The sequence below is a fragment of the Neoarius graeffei genome, chromosome 27 (genome assembly GCF_027579695.1).
Source record: "Neoarius graeffei isolate fNeoGra1 chromosome 27, fNeoGra1.pri, whole genome shotgun sequence".
NCBI classification, from domain to species: Eukaryota; Metazoa; Chordata; class Actinopteri; order Siluriformes; family Ariidae; genus Neoarius; species Neoarius graeffei.
Window position 1 is genome coordinate 41,761,471 of NC_083595.1, and position 21,623 is coordinate 41,783,093.

At 41.8% G+C, this 21,623-nt stretch overlaps 1 protein-coding gene across 1 annotated transcript; it reads right to left on the bottom strand.

Moving 5' to 3' along the window:
* Window positions 1–2,987: 2,987 nt before the first annotated feature.
* Window positions 2,988–19,808, bottom strand: tmem276b (transmembrane protein 276b). The gene is made up of 4 exons (XM_060911063.1): window positions 19,357–19,808; window positions 6,054–6,167; window positions 5,699–5,836; window positions 2,988–3,267 (listed from the first exon to the last, which is right to left on the bottom strand). The coding sequence occupies exons 1-4, from the start codon at window positions 19,730–19,732 to the stop codon at window positions 3,017–3,019; spliced, it is 879 nt and encodes a 292-aa protein (XP_060767046.1). The 5' UTR covers window positions 19,733–19,808; the 3' UTR covers window positions 2,988–3,016.
* Between the last annotated feature and the right edge of the window lie 1,815 nt (window positions 19,809–21,623).

Sequence of the window (21,623 nt, forward strand, 5' to 3'; positions counted from 1 at the left end):
GGACTGTGGCAAAGTGGAAAACTGTTCTGTGGTCAGACGAATCAAAATTTGAAGTTCTTTATGGAAATCAGGGACGCCGTATTATTCGGACTAAAGAAGAGAAGGACGACCCAAGTTGTTATCAGCGCTCAGTTCAGAAGCCTGCATCTCTGATGGTATGGGTTTGCATTAGTGCATGTGGCATGGGGAGCTTACACATCTGGAAAGACACCATCAATGCTGAAAGGTATATCCAGGTTCTAGAGCAACATATGCTCCCATCCAGACGACATCTCTTTCAGGGAAGACCTTACATTTTCCAACATGACAATACCAAACCACATACTGCATCAATTACAGCATCATGGCTGTGTAGAAGAAGGGTCCGGGTACTGAACTGGCCAGCCTGCAGTCCAGATCTTTCACCCACTGAAAACATTTGGCGCATCATAAAACGGAAGATACAACAAAAAAGACCGAAGACAGTTGAGCAACTAGAATCCTACATTAGACAAGAATGGGTTAACATTCCTATCCCTAAACTTGAGCAACTTGTCTCCTCAGTCCCCAGACGTTTACAGACTGTTGTAAAGAGAAAAGGGGATGTCTCACAGTGGTAAACATGGCCTTGTCCCAACTTTTTTGAGATGTGTTGTTGTCATGAAATTTAAAAATCACCTATTTTTTCTCTTTAAATGATACATTTTCTCAGTTTAAACATTTGATATGTCATCTATCTTCTATTCTGAATAAAATATGGAATTTTGAAACTTCCACATTATTGCATTCCGTTTTTATTTACAATTTGTACTTTAGTCCCAACTTTTTTGGAATCGGGGTTGTACATGACCTGATGGTCGATGAGGCGTGTAGCACCGAGTCGGCTATAAGCCATGTACGACTAGATTGAGTGGAATAACTGTTTTATTCTATCCACATTCACTGGATTTTGAGAAATGAGGCATTTTTATGTTTATTTTTTGCAACTTCGATAAATAAAAACTTTATCCAAAATGTCTGACAAAATCTTTTCTGCTTAGAATGCAAACAAACCAGTGAAATGACGGTAGCAATTTGTGAAAAATGCTATAATCATATAATTCTCGAAAAATTAAAAAAAAACCCTTTTATTCCTTTTTTTTTGGGGGGGGGGGTTGTTTTCAAATAGAGTTTTTATTTCATCCTCGGTTGGTTCAGCAACACGTGCCGCCATTTTGTTTTTCTCTACTCACGGTATATGAGCTGATAGCCTAGTAGTACAGCAGCCAATCAGAGCCCACGATTGCTCATATCCAGTGAATGTGGATAGAATAATATATAAACCTATAATTTGATTTACTACTGTCAGAGTTGCTATTATAGAAAACTAATCAATACTTTCTGTCCAATCAGAATCAAGAACTCAGTAGCACTGTGGTATAATTTATTTGTCAGCAATACTATAACACTAAGTTTAAATGTGGCTCTGAATTTCTGGAGGCACTTCATTCGTAAGAATTGTTCTGCATACAGTGCATCGTTATAAGTGTTTTGTATAGCCCAACGTGCAGTCTGGGTAATGTAAACATTACAGTACTTTACATACCAATATACAATGTACCTCTATTATAACATTAGGACACTTTCTATGCACCAATCATCAAAGCAGTGTGTTATTTATGGAACTTCAAATCGTGTAAAAGTTGGATCCTAGGCTTCACGCCTCTTCACACTTTTATAGGGAAGATCTGAAAGCCCAGTGGGAAGGGAAAGAAAACAACTTTCAAGGTGATTTTTCTGGTTTTAAAATTGGTCAGAAATAATTAGGATTCCTATTGTGAGCTCACAACGGAAATTCCGCTGTATAAGACGTGATGTTCAGAGAAACACTCTTATAAAAGCCAGCTCAATTATTTATCCTGTGTGCTCTCAAGGACTGAAACGTTTCCAATCCCTCAAAACAGTGATGCTCCCCAGGGTCAGAAAGATACCAAAGAGAAAAAACAAACAAATATTAAGCCCCAGTATTTGCCAAGCCTTGTTTCATATAAACATTGGAATGAAATCTACATTAAAAATGGATTTGTACATAGAGATTCATTGAGGCCCTAGAAAGTTTACTTCACTAATACGACAATGCGTTAATCCAACCTTTAAAGTTTCTTTTATCTGGTAATTCCACGCATCCTTTCCTCCATCTCACGGCTGTTCTCCTCCTCAGTAAAGTCCTCAGCCTTATGTCTCAGTCTTTACAGCGATAAGTCCAGATCCTTCAGCTCAGTGAAAACCAGTGTACCGTTTTCTTTGCTGATGTAGCTCTTTTTAAAGCTCTAATCAGGAACTGCTGTGGCAGGCTAGACTTGTTTTTTTTTTGTACTGCTGCAATAGAGGCTTTAAGAAAGTACCAATGCTACAAGGTCAGTATTCTGATGGAGCACAAAGAGCATGGACCGTAGTGGTGTTTTATACAAGTCCTGATTGGGATTTAAATCTTGAAAAAGCAAAAAGGAAAAAAAAGTAGTCTACTTACAGATTAAAAAATAAACATGGCTTCCGAATGTTGTTTGGCCCTGCTAGTCCTGACTTCTTTAAATGTTTGTGCATGTGGTGTTGAGAACAGAGAGCACCATTTTAAGATGTATATTCATAAAGAAATACAAAAATCCCTTTTTGGACATCTTTTTCAGTTTAGTTTAGGGAGGGTGGAATGTTTACTTGGAATGATGTATGTATGTATGTATGTATTTTTATTGTGTGTGTGTGTGTCTGGTTATCTACATTTTCTATGCTGAAATGATCCTGTGTCTTTTTTCGTGTGCTTGAGGAGTGACAGTGAGCGTTCAATCTAATTTGTTGCGGACAGTTACACGTCACTAGCTGCCATGCAGGAAACGAATATTATTATCCAGCCACTTCCAGTACTCGTACCTCACGTCCTGACGCTGATGAGAAGTGTGAAACTGGATGCTGGAGTGATTTTAGCAGTCTGAGTGTGTGTGTGATGATGACCAGACCAGCGTCCTGTGCTGATGATGTGTAAAATTTGTGGGAAGGTTTCTCACACAGTGCCATTCTCGTGCCTTGGTTTATGGACGGCTGTATGGGTCGAGGGGCTGCTTAGGGATGGTGCAAGTGTGCACAGGAAGCCAGCCAGTAACGTAAGACCCAGACCACCCCAGGCACAAAACATGGACCAGCCGTAGCCGTGACTGACGTCCTCGGGAAGGCCGTACAAGTACTGAGGATACCGTGACAGCTCAAAGTTGATTCCCGCCACACAGGTGCACAAGGAGATGATACAGCAGGTTCCTGGCAGGAGGAAGAATGAAAGAGTGGTCAGAACGATAGGTGTGGATCAAACTAAACACTGGATTTAAAGTAGATTAATTATGGCATTGGCGTGAACATGATTTCTTCACATGGGATCCAAGAACAAAATTCTCTTCCATCATCATGAGTCGTCATTGTGTACCTTCATTACACCCAACCCTGAGCTACAGGCATACCAGTGACCTTCCAGATAGGAAAGCTAGGCTATAGCTCTGCATTTCATTTACACATTCAGCTTCATTAACTGCTTTATCCTGGTCAAGGTATTTATTCATTCCTTCTATCCACATTCACTGGATACGAGCAATCGCGTGCTCTGATTGGCTACTCTACTACTAGGATATCAGATCATATACCATGAGTAGAGAAAAACAAAATGGCAGAGCGTGTTGCAGAACCGACCAAGGACGAAATAAAAACTCTACTCGAAAACAACCCCCCCCCCAAAATATACAAAAAAGGCAACAAAATCTCATCTCATCTCATTATCTCTAGCCACTTTATCCTTCTACAGGGTCGCAGGCAAGCTGGAGCCTATCCCAGCTGACTACGGGCAAAAGGCGGGGTACACCCTGGACAAGTCGCCAGGTCATCACAGGGCTGACACATAGACACAGACAACCATTCACACTCACACCTACGGTCAATTTAGAGTCACCAGTTAACCTAACCTGCATGTCTTTGGACTGTGGGGGAAACCGGAGCACCCGGAGGAAACCCACGCGGACACGGGGAGAACATGCAAACTCCACACAGAAAGGCCCTCGCCGGCCCCGGGGCTCGAACCCAGGACCTTCTTGCTGTGAGGCGACAGCGCTAACCACTACACCACTGTGCCGCCCCAGGCAACAAAATATGGAATAAAAGTATTTGAGGGTAAGAAAGTATCTTTTTTTTATTTTTCAAGAATTATTATAGCATTTTTCACAAATTGTTTACATTCTAAGCGGAAATTATTTAGTCAGACATTTTGTACAAAGTTTTTATTTATCGAATTTGCAAAAAATGCTCTGTTTCTCAAAATCCAGTGAATGTGAATGGAATAAAACAGTTATTCCACTCAATTTCGTCATACATGGCTTATAGTCACCTCGGTGCTACGCGCCTCATCAGCTACAGCTCATGTACGACTTGATTTCAGGGAATAACTGTTAAATATATGTTTGCCAAAAAAGACAACTGTACAAAATAAGCATACATACTGAAGAAGAGTGTAAAATATGTATACATACTTAAAAGCAGTTGAAAATAAGCATACATGATCCAAAAAATAAAGGTTTTATGTGTAAGTAAAAGACAAGTGTATGACAGAAACACACATATACTTAAAAAACATGTTTGTAAATAAGTGAACTTTGAACTCACAACCTTCCAATCAGTAATCGCTGAACTTCTACTGCCTCACACTCACTCATCTCATCATCTCTAGCCGCTTTATCCTTCTGCAGGGTCGCAGGCAAGCTGGAGCCTATCCCAGCTGACTACGGGCGAAAGGCGGGGTACACCCTGGACAAGTCGCCAGGTCATCACAGGGCTGACACATAGACACAGACAACCATTCACACTCACATTCACACCTACGCTCAATTTAGAGTCACCAGTTAACCTAACCTGCATGTCTTTGGACTGTGGGGGAAACCGGAGCACCCGGAGGAAACCCACGCGGACACGGGGAGAACATGCAAACTCCACACAGAAAGGCCCTCGCCGGCCACAGGGCTCGAACCCAGGACCTTCTTGCTGTGAGGCGACAGCGCTAACCACTACACCACCGTGCCGCCCTCACACTCACTCACAAATCAATATTATTAACCATTTGACTTCATTCTGTAAAATGAAATGCAAAGGTACAGAGGACTGGAACGAGTAACAACACAACAGATGGCAAGGGCTGGTTAAAACAGCAACAACAACAACAAAACCCCTACACAAGCTAAGAATTGGACCTGGACACCATTATTACTCTGGACATTTTTAAAGCGGTAATCATGTGACTTCTTTTTTTTTTCTTTGGTTGGTTGTTTTTTTTTTTTTTACTTCTGTTGTGTTAATGAGGGCCAGCCTTCATCAATGTCTCTCCTGAAATTTAAATAAATTAAATGAAACCTGTCCTCATATCATCATTGTTGCTATGACCTCAGGGTCACTTTTTCCTCTTTTAGAGATAAGTTACTAGGATACTAACTAGCAACTTCTAAAATACTAACAAACAATACTCAGGCAATTTCATAAGCATATAATACAAGTTAGATGAGCTAAATTAAGTGGCATAATATCACCACTAGATGGCGACACAATCAAAGCAATGGAATTTAAATCGTCCCAGGCCACAGTAGTTTCTAAAACAGTATCCTACAAAAATAGTGCAGTAATCTCAACATCCAACAACAACACACACATACACACTTACCTCCCATGAGGAAGAGTAGGCCAGCTACATACTGCATGAGGTCGTGCTGCTGGCAGCAGCCCAGCACCCCGATGATCCACCCAAAGAGGATGATGGAGACAGCCATGCCCACAAAGCCTGCAGTCATCCTGCGCAGATCTATACACACACACACACACACTCAGCCCTGAAAAGTATCACTATATCGGTGGTTATCCTGTAGCCACTTAAAATAGTCAATGCAAAATTAAAAAATAATGCACTGTGGCTCTTTATATAATATGTACTGTAATGTGAGTATATCAGTAATTCTTTGGGTGAAAAAAAAAGGACGGTCTAGAGCATCACATAACTGCGAGGGGTGGTTAAGACTTACGCAGAGCATGCCACTCATCTTGTCGGATAGTTTTAGTGATGTTGACTGGCAGATTTCGGGGCAGGATGGAGGAAGTGTAGTGATACGTCACTGGGGTACATCTGTGAATCACACCTGCAGGGGCAGATTAGTGAGAAAAAGGAGAAACACATCATCATCAATAAAACTAAAAGAATAAGAACAGTTTGAAATTGAGAAATTCACATACTTTGCATAAAAGTGTCAAATATTAATCTATATTTTAACAATTCCTTCCATATGAAGGACAATTTCAGGGTCAATACTTTGAAATCTTTCTATAAAAATATATTTTTACATAATATAAGGTCATATAATAAATATTTATCAAAAAATATATACAGCTTTAGCACTGAGTGGAAAACATTCATATTTTCCCAAAAGGCACCAAAGTTCTCGAAAATAAAGAAGCGCTTCCCCTTCAAAAACTTCCTCCTAAAACTAGAGCACCTTTTATTTTTATACAACAACAATCCCTTCTGTATTTGATATCATGATATTTAAACCAAATGTGAGGCTTAATTAATCATTTTATCACCTAATTAGTATTTAAGCAATTCCATCACCCTGCAAAGAGTTATCGACTGTTCAGATTTCTACAAGGTATAGTAATATTTCTAGCTCAGAACATGCTTAAAACTATTTAATTAAAATATCCTTTCTATGCTCAGTGTTCACTTTATTAGGAACACCTTCACGTGCACATTCATGCAGTTATCTCATCAGCCAGTTATGTAGCAGCAGCACAATGCAAAAATAAAACAAACAAACAAAAAAAAAAACCAAATCATGTAAATACAGGCCAAGAGCTTCAGTTAATCTTCACATTAAAGATCAGGATGAAGAAAAAACGTGATCCCTGTGTGGTACGAGATGGGTTGGTTTGAGTACCAGATGGGCTGTAGTTTGAGTTTGTTGATAAGAGAGGTCAGAGGAAAATGACCAGATTGGTTTGAGCTGCCAGGAAGGATATAGTAACTCATAATCACTCTTTACAACCATGGTAAGCAGAAAAGCATCTCAGCATGGACAAAGCATCGAACCTTCAGCTGGATGGGCAACAACAGCAGAAGATCATATCAGGTTCCACTCCTGTCAGCCAAGAACAGGAATCTGAGGCTATCATGAGAACAGTCTCACCCAAACTAGACATGTTTAGAAAACAATCAATCTGGTCTTTTCCAGTCTTCAACTGTGTCCAGTTTGGGTGACTCTGTGCCCATGATTGCCTCAGATTCTTGTTCTTGGCTGACAGGAATGAAACTAATGTGGTCTTCTACTGTTGTAGCTCATCCACCTCAATGTTTTAAGTTCTGAGTATGCTGAGATGCTTTTCTGCTCACCATGTTTGTAAAGAGTGATTATATGAGTTAATAGAACCTTCCTGGCAGCTCAAACCAATCTGGCCATTTTCCTCTGAGCTCTCTTATCAACAAGACATTTGTTTCCACCCACAGAACTGTCACACAATGTTTTTGTTTTTCGAACCATTCTGTGTAAACTCTAACGACTGTTGTGTGTGTGAAAACCCCAGGAGATCAGCAGTTCCTGAAATACTCAAACCAGTCCATCTGGCTCAAACCAGCACCCATGCCACAGTGAAAGTCACACTCTGAGATCACAATTTTTCCCATTCTGATGTTTGAAGTGAACATTAACTGAAGCTCTTGGCTTGGTTCTGTGTGCTTTTTTGCATTGTGCTGCTGCATGATCGTCTGATTAGATAACTGCATGCATGTACAGGTGCTCACATGTTCCTAATAAAGTGGATGGTGAGTGTACATGTCAGTGATGTGGAATAAATAAAGGTAGGGTCATACATTTTGGAAAATTCAGTTCAATTTTATTTGTATCATTCTTTTAAAAGTAGACTGCCTTCCAGATTTTTCAAATGCAGGTCATAAAAATAAATTTCCCCGACACCCAATTATTTTTGTTTAGTGGACCGAAAGCTACTGAATTCGAATCACAGACTTCCAATTTTATGAGTTTTTGTAAAAATAGAACAATTAATGAATTTAGAGCCACGTGGCCCTAAATTCTCGGCTATTTTTTCCTGCTTCACCATGACGCAATTCAAGATACTACGTCATGCATCACGTGCTGGACTTTCCCCGTTCGCGCAAGGCATTGTGGGATACAATGAAACAGGAGAGAAAAATGGATGTGAGTGTGCGAATGAAACATGAAAGACCGATTACAGTAGCGGAACGCGAGAAGAACAGGAAAGGAAATGCAGGATCAAACTAATAAATATCGGTGCTCAGCGAGCACCTCGGTGTGATCAGCTGTTCGTTTAGCGACAGAATGATGGAACTGTCAGTGCACACTCAAAGGGGAACCTGTAGATGGCAGTAATGCAACACTGTGGATGCCGGCTGCCGTAAAACCCAAAAGAAGAAGAAGAAGGTAAACCTGCGCATGCGCACACAAAATTTCCTTTGTCTGCTTTACTGCGCGAAGCAAGCGATTTCATGCACATTATTTGCTCGGAATCTCCTCAAATTAAATAACTTCCCAGCCACAGAATGACCTGTTTTTTTTTTTTTTTTTTTTGGGGGGGGGGGGGGGGGGGGGGGGATATTACAGAAATAAACATACATCACAATGACCAAATTTCAGAGGGAACTAAATTTCACCGATTTTATGAAATCAAAAGGCCGTCTCGTTTTAACAAGCCTGAGCAAGCCAGAAATGTTTCTTGATGGAAGGAAGAATGGTGGAAAATGATGCTGTTGTGTGCAAAAATAAAACAAAACAAAATAAAAACCCTGCCATACCCTTAGGACAAAACCGAAAAGATAAAAAAGCTAATTTATTCCAACACGATTTAACATGTTAGGTTTCACAGATGTTCCTATATTATTACCATTTCCATTATTATGCCAGTATAACTGCCTCCAACCTTTTTTTTTCGGTCCTCTGAGTTGATTTTGGATGCTCTCAGCTGTAGTCTATCTATCTATCTATCTATCTATCTATCTATCTATCTATCTATCTATCTATCTATCTATCTATCTAGATCTGTTTAGTCAAATTTCCACTGCTAGCTATTTCTTTAGCTAGTAATCTGTAAGAGTGAGGGCTAACACATACTGTATAAAGCCTGATACTGTTGATCATGCAGCATCGTGGAGATGTTGAATTCGGTCAGGGGACAGCACGGACTGCCCTGTGCTGAAAATCTGCATTCAGGAAGACAGTGGTTGAATGTATTCTATTATATTTGTGAGAAAAAACCCAAAACTTATAACAAATATGAGGAGCTCAACAGGGGATGGGATTTTACCCTTAATTAATTTAGGAATAAAACATTTAGGGTGTTACTATCATCATAAAATAATCAATGAGAGGGTGAAGTGAGGGGCAGCACGGTGGTGTAGTGGTTAGCGCTGTCGCCTCACAGCAAGAAGGTCCGGGTTCGAGCCCCGTGGCTGGCGAGGGCCTTTCTATGCGGAGTTTGCATGTTGTCCGCGTGGGTTTCCTCCGGGTGCTCCGGTTTCCCCCACAGTCCAAAGACATGCAGGTTAGGTTAACTGGTGACTCTAAATTGACCGTAGGTGTGAATGTGAGTGTGAATGGTTGTCTGTGTCTATGTGTCAGCCCTGTGATGACCTGGCGACTTGTCCAGGGTGTACCCCGCCTTTCGCCCATAGTCAGCTGGGATAGGCTCCAGCTCGCCTGCGACCCTGTAGAACAGGATAAAGCGGCTAGAGATAATGAGATGAGATGAGGGTGAAGTGATTCTTGCATGATTACTACTCCCAAATGGATTATTTTTCAAATGACAGCATGTCCTGAAGAGTTTTGTTCCTCTTATATCACAATGGTATGATGGTAAAAATGTCTAGATATTAAAGAATGAAATGTCATCCTTTTTTTTATCCATTTATACCATAGTTATATTTAATATTGTGGAACACCTGTGAAGGCATTTAGTTCCTGTTATCATGTTATATGTTTAGCAGCTATCAAGAGTTGCTCCCTCACCAGCCTCAGACGAAAATATGCAGCTTGTCATCTTACTGAGAAACTGTGAAAAGTCCTGAAGACGTTCCCATGCCTGAAAACTTTACCCCGACTGTTAGAAAGCTCTGACACTGAAGACACCTTATAAAAATACTAAATAAACATCACCTTAGCATATATGCTGATAACTTCAGCATATCAACAGTTACATGTTTCTTTAAATCAATTTCATGCAAGTCCCTGTGTGAGTTGTCACTACAGAAATGATTTTCGAACACATGCATTAATATAAGCCTGTGATTTGAATTACAGTCAGCACTAATGTCAGAGCCGCTGTTAATCAACACCTTATGGCCAATCAGAATCATGAATTCTACAGCGCTGTGGTATAAATCATGACAATCCATGTTTATGCTTCTGAGTTTATGCATTCCCATTTGCTGCTGTAGACGTGAGACTGTAAAATGTAGTAAAAACACTGTCTAATGAGCGGAGTGAAAACTATATTGCTATATTGCAATGATGACGAGTTGATGATGCGTAACAAGAGTAAATAAATAATGTGATAAGATGTGTCAGACATCAATTAGTGACAGACTCGAGAAAGAAACTTTTGCAATATTTAATGGGCATAAGAACAAAACTCAAGCCAAAGTTGGAAAACAGTTTCAATATTATGTTACGTTAATGGCATTTAGCACACGATCTTATCCAGAGCGACGTACAACATATCCAGAGCAGCCTGGGGAGCAGTTAGGGGTTCAATGCCTTGCTCAAGGGCACGTCAGCCATTCCAAGGAATTGAATCAGTGACCTTTTAATCCCAAAGCTGCTTCTCTTACCATTAGGCCATGATGACTTCCCCAACAGCATACTGAATATTTAACCATAGCATATCAAATACAGTGAAGTGAAAAGTACATGGACAAGATTGATTGTTAAAAGGCAGTTATAGCAGATTGAAATAACCTGGTTGTAATTGTATATTTTTGAGTCAAATCTCAAAATCTCACTTTGCACGATATAATGGAAAGAGTAAAATACAATCATTACTAATAAAGTGCTGTGTATATGTATGTGTACGCAGTACCAGTCAAAAGTTTGGACACACCGACTCATTCATAGGTTTTTCTGTATGTTGGCTATTTTCTATACTGAAGACATCAAAACTATTAAATAACATATATGGAATTATGTGTAAACAAAAAGTGTTAAAAAGACTAAACATGTTCCATATTTTAGATTCTTCAAAGTAGCCAGCGTTTACCTTGATGACGCTTTGTACACTATTGGCATTATCTTAACCACCTTCATGAGGTAGTCACCTGGAACGCTTTTCAATTAACAGCTGTGCCTTGTCAAAAGTTAATTAGCGCAATTTCTTGCCTTCATAATGCATTTGAGATCAAACATCCATCCATCCATTATCTGTAACCGTTTATCCTGTGCAGGGTCGTGGGCAAGCTGAAGCCTATCCCAGCTGACTTTGACTAGAGGCGGGGTACACCCTGGACAAGTCGCCAGATCATTGCAGGGCTGACACACAGAGACAAACAACCATTCACACTCACGGTCAATTTAGAGGCACCAATTAACCTAACCTGCATGTCTTTGGACTGTGAGGGAAACCGGAGCACCCGGAGGAAACACACACCGGGGAGAACATGCAAACTCCACACAGAAAGGCCCCTGTCGGCCACTGGGCTTGAACCTAGAACCTTCTTGCTGTGAGGTGACAGTTCTAACCATTACACTACCGTGCCGCCCCTGAGATCCAATCCTAAACGGTAAATAATAAAAATCCAGTAAGTCGCCCTATTCCACAAATGTAGTCATCCATCCATTCATGTAGTCAAGAGCCACTCAACTAAGTAAAGAGAAACGACATCCATCATTACTTTAAGACATGAAAAAGTGTCTTTTAATTGAGAAAAATAAAGAAAAAACATTGAATTAGAAGATCTGTCCAGAGAGACAGACCAAGGGGGGAACGGGGGATGCGTCAGTCGAACAGCCAGCTGTGACATGGGAGATGAGAAGCAAGTGTCATTTTCCCTCATCAGCCTCTAATTAAACTCAAGCAAGCAGGTGAGAAATTCATACCAATTAGTCACCATCATACATTACAGGAATCAGATCTCAATCCTCAGTCTGTTCTGCATGGTGGGGAATAAACCAGTACCATACATCAGTGTTATATATCCCACATACCACAACAGTCGTGTCAGTAGAAGTAGAAAGAGTTAATGGGAAATTACTGAATAAGTTAAAGACATACTGCACACTTAAATGTGTGTTTTTTTGTTTTGCTGTAAACTAAAGGATATAACTGTACTGTGATGAAATACTTCAATGCTGGTGTTATTATTGACAAAATTACCATTTTTATATAAACCTGCGGGCGGCACAGTGGTCTAGTGGTTAGCGCTGTCGCCTCACAGCAAGAAGGTCTGGGTTCGAGCCTCGTGGCCAGCGAGGGCCTTTCTGTATGGAGTTTGCATGTTGTGTCCGTGTGGGTTTCCTCCGGGTGCTCCGGTTTCCCCCACAGTCCAAAGACATGCAGGTTAGGTTAACTGGTGACTCTAAATTGACCGTAGGTGTGAATGTGAGTGTGAATGGTTGTCTGGGTCTATGTGTCAGCCCTGTGATGACCTGGCGACTTGTCCAGGGTGTACTCCGCCTTTCGCCCGTAGTCAGCTGGGATAGGCTCCAGCTTGCCTGCGACCCTGTAGAACAGGATAAAGCGGCTAGAGATAATGAGATGAGAAAAAAAGAATGTTATTGTCATCTAATCAGAGATAGGTGGCCCACTTCCCACAGCCCCCACAGCAACTCCTGCCTTACACAGACACCCCCCTGCCCTGCCCTGCCCCGCCCCCCTCCTCAGCCCCTCTCTGCCACTCCCCTCTCAGCCCTTTGCCCACATTTTGGCTTTTTTTTTTTTCCCGAATGATGCAGTGGGTGGAGTTGGGGTTGAAGCTGGAGGTAGAGATGAAGTTAAACTCAAATACTAAATTACAAAAATACAAGGAGCAAAAGTATTTGCATATAAAAAACAACATCTTTCCATATTACTTTACATGTTTTATGTTTGATCAAAGACATTTATTGGAATCTATGAACAAAATAAATTTTTTTTTTTACAAAACCTCTGATATTTTCTTTATGTTCAACATATGCTGCTTCAACACATGCCGTGAGCACACAGGGTAATGTAATCTGTCAGCCAACTGCGTCACTGAAAAGTTAGCGATTAAAACAGCTAAATTGTTTCCTCATCCGAATATAGTTACATTTTTAAATAATTAACATGGTTATTAGGGCGGCACGGTGGTGTAGTGGTTAGCGCTGTCGCCTCACAGCAAGAAGGTCCTGGGTTCGAGCCCCGGGGCCGGCGAGGGCCTTTCTGTGTGGAGTTTGCATGTTCTCCCCGTGTCCGCGTGGGTTTCCTCCGGGTGCTCCGGTTTCCCCCACAGTCCAAAGACATGCAGGTTAGGTTAACTGGTGACTCTAAATTGACTGTAGGTGTGAATGTGAGTGTGAATGGTTGTCTGTGTCTATGTGTCAGCCCTGTGATGACCTGGCGACTTGTCCAGGGTGTACCCCGCCTTTCGCCCATAGTCAGCTGGGATAGGCTCCAGCTTGCCTGCGACCCTGTAGAAGGATAAAGCGGCTAGAGATAATGAGATGAGATGAGATGAGATAAGATTTTTGCCCTTTGTCTGTACCTCTGTGACCATTGCCTGTTCTTTGACATTGACATTGCTTTATGCTTTGGATTTGTTTACCAGCTTACTTGAATAAACTCTTTGCTGGATTTACATCCGTCCATCCATCGCCTGTAATCCTGACACTATAACAGCAGCACTAACAATAGTTATGAGTGTGAGTGAAATCAAATAGCAGCATGGCCCATTGTATTTTATTCCTTACCAAAGAACTATTTTATCCACTTTCACAGTCGCTTGGCATTTTTTCTCATGAGGTAAAATAAGTAATGTCATTCATGAATACATCAGCTCCATGAATTGGTTCTTTGAATCAGCTCTTTGAGTTGGACGTTGGGAGTCAAATCTCACATTTAAAGAGCTTAAAAATGATCTTCAAAATTAAAATCGGATGTCTGTCAGGAAATTTAATATTGCAATATGTAATGAAAGTTGCTTGGGAAGTTAATCAGATTAAAATGTATTGAAATTACAGATTACTGAAAATACACACTCCCAAAAGATAATTATGCTCAATAATAAAGTAATCCCAACTCATTATTGTACTGTACTGTAATGCTGATCCAGTAAGGACTAGCTATAGCTAAGCTAAAATGTAACAAGCATTCGGTTACATGTTGGTCCTGTAATTGTGTAATTTATACTGATCATATTCTTATCGCATCTTTTATGTGTAATGTGTCCTTTTACCTTTTACAATGATGTGTATTTTTTAGGTGCATCTGACCTTTTAATATCGGTCCATGGACAACAGAGGCAAAATAGCCATTTTGGCTAATTCTGGCACATTTACATTTTATGTTTATTAATGTGCATTGGGGCAGCATGGTGGTGTAGTGGTTAGCACTGTTGCCTCACAGCAAGGAGGTCCTGGGTTCGAGCTGGGTTCCTAGTGGCCGACGAGGGCCTTCTTGTGTGGAGTTTGCATGTTCTCCTCGTGTCTGCGTGGGTTTCCTCCGGGTGCTCCGGTTTCCCCCACAGTCCAAAGACACGCAGGTTAGGCTCATTGGTGGCTCTAAATTGACTGTGAATGTGAGTGTGAATGGTTGTTGGTCTCAACTTGTCCAGGGTGTACCCCACCTCTCACCCATAGTCAGCTGGGATAGGCTCCAGCTTGCCTGTGATCCTGCACAGAATAAGCGGTTACAGATAATGGAATGGAATATCCATCCATCCATTATATATACCACTTATCTGTCAGAGTTGCGGTCACCTCTTGCCACCTCTCTGGGTGAGAGTTGGGATAAACCCTGAGCAGGGCACCAATCTATCACAGAGCTAACACATAGATGAACAACCTTTCACACTCAGAGTTACACCTATGGGCAATTTAGAGTAGCCAGTTGACCTAATCCTAGATTTTGTTTATTTTTCTTAAAAAGGGATTCATTCTAAGCACCACTTTTAAGAGGCTCCTTTTCAAACAGGAATACATTTATTAATTACAATGACAAACTCCAGAAAATGCATCACTATGTATTATGCTTAGGTAGGTAGGTGAACAAAACTCATTTCCTATGAGCAGAGAAAACATTCACACTACCTCACTCAGCAAATTCACACCAGAAATAAGTGAGAACAAAGCTCTCTTTCTCAGCCTAAACTGTACATGATTGTAGATCAGCTTATGTCACTACTGAAAATTATTTATAAATCCAACACCAGCACTGCTACTCCAAAGCTCCTTATAAACACAAGCTCTAAATCAACATCACATTTATTCTCAGTCAGGCCGAACCGAGGCCATCAGTTCCAGAGCAGAAGTTCAATTCTCCATCAGTGCCTGCATATTGCCAGCACCTGCTGTGGAAGATAATAGACTGGTTCGCACCACTGAGTTGTTTTGCTTGGCTGTAACTGGTTGTTTTATTGTGTGTGGAAATGCAGCATCAGCACACATATAAAGGGCAAACACAGCAGATATGCAGATTAAGTTTGATTAGAGGAAGTTGCGAGCATCAGGCTTCTATAACATTGGGAACATCAGGCTCAGAGACTGCGTAGGATTTATACACAATTCACTGATTAACATAATACAGTATATTACTATTTATAAAGTACAATAAACAAGGAAATGTGAATTAGGGGTCAATATGGAAAGAAAGTCAAGGGTAGCGGTAAATGACCCATATTATCAGTAACCTACTTTCTTTTTAAACGCGAGTTGGCCTCGTGGTTAGCATATCCGCCTCTCAATCAGGAGATCGCGAGTTCTTCTCGCAGTTGGGTCATACCAAAGACCATCATAAAAATGGTAACGACTGCCATCTGGTAAGGCACGCTGCGATACAGATGCGAGTAGAGAGTCAAACTCTCACGGTTACCAGAGGACTAGCCCCCCACTGTAACCCTAGCTATGTAATAGGTGAGAGGCCGAGGGCTACAGCAACAGAGACTGGCGCTGCCCTATGCGCCATATGGCACGGGAAGGACTTTAGACTTTTTTTTTAGACTTTCTTTTTATGCAGTAAAGGAAGTTAGGGCCCAAAACTGTTTAGGGTTTGAAAATAAATTACGATAAAATCAAAGAGAGACTTCTGTGCCTTAATACCACCTGATCTGACTTATCTATGTGTAATACTCATGAAGAAATAAATCACAGATAATCACAACAGGAACATATACAAGTCCAAAAAGTGCCAAACAATACAAAATCACAAATTATCTATTAGTAATAGTATTATAACAGTGTTAACACTCTATTAAACTTATATTGACATAAATAAATAGTTGATGCCACCATTTCGGCACCCTGAATGAAAATGATCAAAATTTAATAATACATAGAATGTTTGATAATTTTAACTTTAAAATATCCATCCATTATCTGTAGCCGCTTATCCTGTACAGGGTCGCAGGCAAGCTGGAGCAATAAACTTGACTATCCCGGCTGACTATGGGCGAGAGGTGGGGTACACCCTGGACAAGTCGCCAGGTCATCTCAGGACTGACACATAGAGACAAACAACTATTCACACTCACATTCACACCTACGGTCAATTTAGAGCCACCAATTAGCCTAACCTGCATGTCTTTGGACTGTAGGGGAAACCGGAGCACCCGGAGGAAACCCACACAGACACGGGGAGAACATGCAAACTCCACACAGAAAGGCCCTCGTCAGCCACTGGGCTTGAACCCAGAACCTTCTTGCTGTGAGGCGACAGTGTTAACCACTACACCACCATGCTGCCACTTTAAAACATTGTTTTAAAAACAGTTTTACTGTTTTATTAAGTAACCCATTTTCTATGCAACACTGGTTTCCTCCAAATGTATACTTTGTGAAGCCTCATCTGAAGTACATAAAAGCACTTGAGCCTGTAAAGTCTAATAAGTTGATAGATGGATCATGGACCACCACTTCAGATAGAATATTTCAAGGGTATATTCAGGGGTGTCAGTAATTTTCCCAGATATGTTTTTGAGAGAAAAGGTTATTTTGTAAATATTTTTATTAAAATTATTTTGTTAAAGGAAATTATTTTGTTTTTTAAATGATTATGAATATGATTTATGATATGCAATCATTTTTGCCTGTTTTCATGTGGAGTTGTTTGTACAAGCCAGTGTCAAATGCCTCTCTGATTCCCATTTTGGAAAAAGTAAAACCATTATCACCTTCATCAGTGTGAAGTTATTTTAAACACTTGCCACATAATTGTTCATTAAGAGGGCAAAGCTTACTGATTAAGAAGTACAATTATGAACAACACAGATTAACGCTGACACTGATGATATAATCTGATGTCACCATCATCATCATCATACTCATTTTTCTCATCTGCACAAGCAACTGAATATCATTACAGACATGAAAAACATCAAACAGCAGTGCACTGTAAAACTGACCCAGACACCTTACCTCACGTGTTTTAAAGTCAAAGCCAAATAGTTCATAGCCATGGAGTGACTGAGAAAGACAGATGTAGTCTGAGCCATAAAGAAGACAGAAATGCAATCCTGGCTGCTGGCTCTCTTTCAGATGCACTGGACAGACAGAGTGCTTCATCACTGCTTTATCATTCATGGCATCTATACAGCCACTTAAATGCACAAGGGAAATCCAATGAACAAATTATTGATGAATATGAAGTCAAGTGGTCTGGCAGCCAAGATGCAAGAGAACTTGTGCAAAGGCAGAGCCAAACATATTGACCAAAGGCTAAAGATCTGTGTTAACTTAAAAAACAAACAAACAAACAAACAAAAAATACGGGCAAAATTGCATGAAATGTATATTTGTTAAGAGCAGACTGACATTTACTCTGTAAAATATAGTTGGTTAGTATCTCATCTCATCTCATTATCTCTAGCCGCTTTATCCTGTTCTACAGGGTCGCAGGCAAGCTGGAGCCTATCCCAGCTGACTACGGGCGAAAGGCGGGGTACACCCTGGACAAGTCGCCAGGTCATCACAGGGCTGACACATAGACACAGACAACCATTCACACTCACATTCACACCTACGGTCAATTTAGAGTCACCAGTTAACCTAACCTGCATGTCTTTGGACTGTGGAGGAAACCGGAGCACGCAGAGGAAACCCACGCGGACACGAGGAGAACATGCAAACTCCGCACAGAAAGGCCCTCGTCAGCCACGGGGCTCGAACCCGGACCTTCTTGCTGTGAGGCGACAGCGCTAACCACTGCACCACCGTGCCACCCTAGTTGGTTAGTATTGTAAAGGAAAAAAAAAGGCACGAGACACTTGTTTTCTGACTTACATAGCATTCTTGGATGCCTTTGTTTATAATATCCACAGTTTTTTCTGCCCCTCAGTGGATTCCTGAATTTAAATTACAATTCTGGCTTTACTAAGCTATATTCCAGGCTGCTAAAACACCTTTCTGCATAAGGTCTGGGTTGAAAGCTGTTCCCTTGTATCCCCAAACCCTCCAATCCTTCCTGCCCGTAAGCTTATAAATAATTCACTCTTTGCTTCTCTTACACCCCCTCTGCACATTAACCCCATTATAATTCATTATATCATGGCGGATTTCTAGCTGATGCAAATGCACCCTGTACAACGGAAGTGAAGTGCTGAAGGGTTCTTCCCCTTACTGTGGTTTAATAGTAAAGAGTGCAGTTGTGATTCAGCACCATGGACAGAGGATTCAAACGCCAACGACTTTACTGTCATTGTATAAAACGTTGCGAAAAATGTAGTCAAATGTAGTTTTAATATAACTCTCAGAATCAGTCTGTCTGAGCTCTAGGATAGCTTGGGGGTGGGGGGTTAATAACCGAGAGCAGGATGTTTAGGAGAGAGAAGTGCACACATTTCCAAAACATAGTAAATTACAGCCTGGATGGATGGATGGATGGATGGATGGATGGATGGATGGGCGAACACCAAAAATTCCTTTATCTAATTTAAAAAAAACAGACACCATTTTTAATACACACCCTTTTGTATTTTCTGACATCAGTAAAAACACAAAAGCTTCTCCACTGTCGACTAAGCAACTGTTTTTCTGAAGTTTCTCGAGGCTATTTCTGCACATAGGATGCTTCAAACTCCTGATTTATTTTTTCCCCCCCGATGGAAACACAGAAACACCGGCAGCTCAGTGAGAGCCTCACCTCTGTAAATGAGCTCGTCGGTCTCCAGGTCGAAGCCGTTGCGGTAACACTTCCTCCACAAACCCGACACGGTGGAATTGAACCGGCGGCTGCAGTGCAACTCCATAGCCGCCAGTGGAGCAGCGAGGTACCGCTTCTCTCTGGTCAAACCTCCAGCACCGGTTTCTGGAGGCATCCGGAGAGGCAGGTTGCGGTTCGAGATGGAGATGTAGCCCGGGTCGTTCCGGTTGCTCGCGTAGCTCTTGCAGCGCTCACGGTGCCGCCGCGCGTCCGTCTCGTACCAGTAGTCGGTGCAGATGGCCATGGCGAGCAGGCAGAGTGAACCGAACGCCAGCAGCAGGCCCGCGCTGGTCAGCAGCTTGGCGGCGGCGGCCATCTTTCTCGGTTGGACTAACGGCGAGACGGGCGCGCGGCACAAATGAAGCGGACGCTCAAAAGAAGCTCTCGTGCTTCCTCGACACCGACATGCCGGACCCCGAGGCCGCGATGTGCAGATGTTAGTGATGAGGAGAGAACCGCCAGATGTGCGTTTATCCAAATATCAGTTAGGGCTTTAGAGAGAAAAGCAGAAAGGAGAGGATGCTGGGAGCAGTGCCGAAAAGCTGTTGGAGGGTGGAGTTCTCTCTCTCTCTCTCTTTCTCTCCCTCCCTCCTTCCTTTGGGGCTTCTGCGAGAAGGAAATAATCGCCTGAAGAAAAACAAAGCTACAAGGTTAGACACATTTTATTGCTCGTTACGATTATTGTTACCAATCCAATAACCCCAGAGAAGCTTTCTGATGTCCAATCACACACCCATACAAAGTTTAGATAGAACCCTTTAACCGGTAGAGCGAGAAGCCATCAAACCCTTAATGAGAGTCCTTTTTGGAATCCCTTCCGATATAAAAACACTGCTGAAGAATTTCTCAAACTCTTAAAGATTTGACCATTGTTGCTCCGAGGAAATCCTTCAAGGTTCTATGTAGAACCCGATAAGTGTTTCCATATCAGAACAGGATTTGGAAACCGTTAAGAGACTAAGAACTTTTAGAACACTTGAACAACACTGTTCATGCGTTCTTCAAGGTTGGATAGTTAAGGGTTCTTAGTCTCCTAAAGAGTTCTTGTTGTCAGTTTTATACATGCACACGAACATTCCATGATTATTCCGAATATGACAATATTTTGAATTTGATATGGGTCATGGGGTGGCACGGTGGTGTAGTGGTTAGCGCTGTCGCCTCACAGCAAGAAGGTCCTGGGTCCGAGCCCCAGGGCCGGCGAGGGCCTTTCTGTGCGGAGTTTGCATGTTCTCCCCGTGTCTGCGTGGGTTTCCTCCGGGTGCTCCGGTTTCCCCCACAGTCCAAAGACATGCAGGTTAGGTTAACTGGTGACTCTAAATTGACCGTAGGTGTGAATGTGAGTGTGAATGGTTGTCTGTGTCTATGTGTCAGCCCTGTGATGACCTGGCGACTTGTCCAGGATGTACCCCGCCTTTCGCCCGTAGTTAGCTGGGATAGGCTCCAGCTTGCCTGCGACCCTGTAGAAGGATAAAGCGGCTAGAGATAATGAGATGAGATATGGGTCATGTAAACAGCATATTCTGTATTTGGATATCCCAAATTTGGCCATAATTCTGAATTTAGGATTTTCCAATTAAGACATGTGGGATATGGCGATATTATTCAGGTTTTAGGAACATTCTTTAGACATGTATGCACAGCTGCACATGAATGGGAATGTTAGCAGAAGACTAACAACCCTTAATTTTCCAATGAACCCTTGAGGAATCCTTTTTTTTTTTTTTACGACTTTACTCAGAGAAGACTTACCACTTTGTGCTCTCTGTGCCAAAGCATTTTTCCCTTTCTGTATTTGGCAATTTGTAACTGATCAGAGACCTTCATGTGTGCAGTACAGAAAACATGCAGTTTGTTCCTCAATAATGTAATCCCATTTTGTTTAACAAGCTGTATCAATGGATAATTTGATTAACTTTCCCAGAATACCAAGGACGGGCGGCACGGTGGTGTAGTGGTTAGCGCTGTCGCCTCACAGCAAGAAGGTCCTGGGTTCGAGCCCTGGGGCCGGCGAGGGCCTTTCTGTGTGGAGTTTGCATGTTCTCCCCATGTCCGCGTGGGTTTCCTCCGGGTGCTCCGGTTTCCCCCACAGTCCAAAGACATGCAGGTTAGGTTAACTGGTGACTCTAAATTGAGCGTAGGTGTGAATGTGAGTGTGAATGGTTGTCTGTGTCTATGTGTCAGCCCTGTGATGACCTGGCGACTTG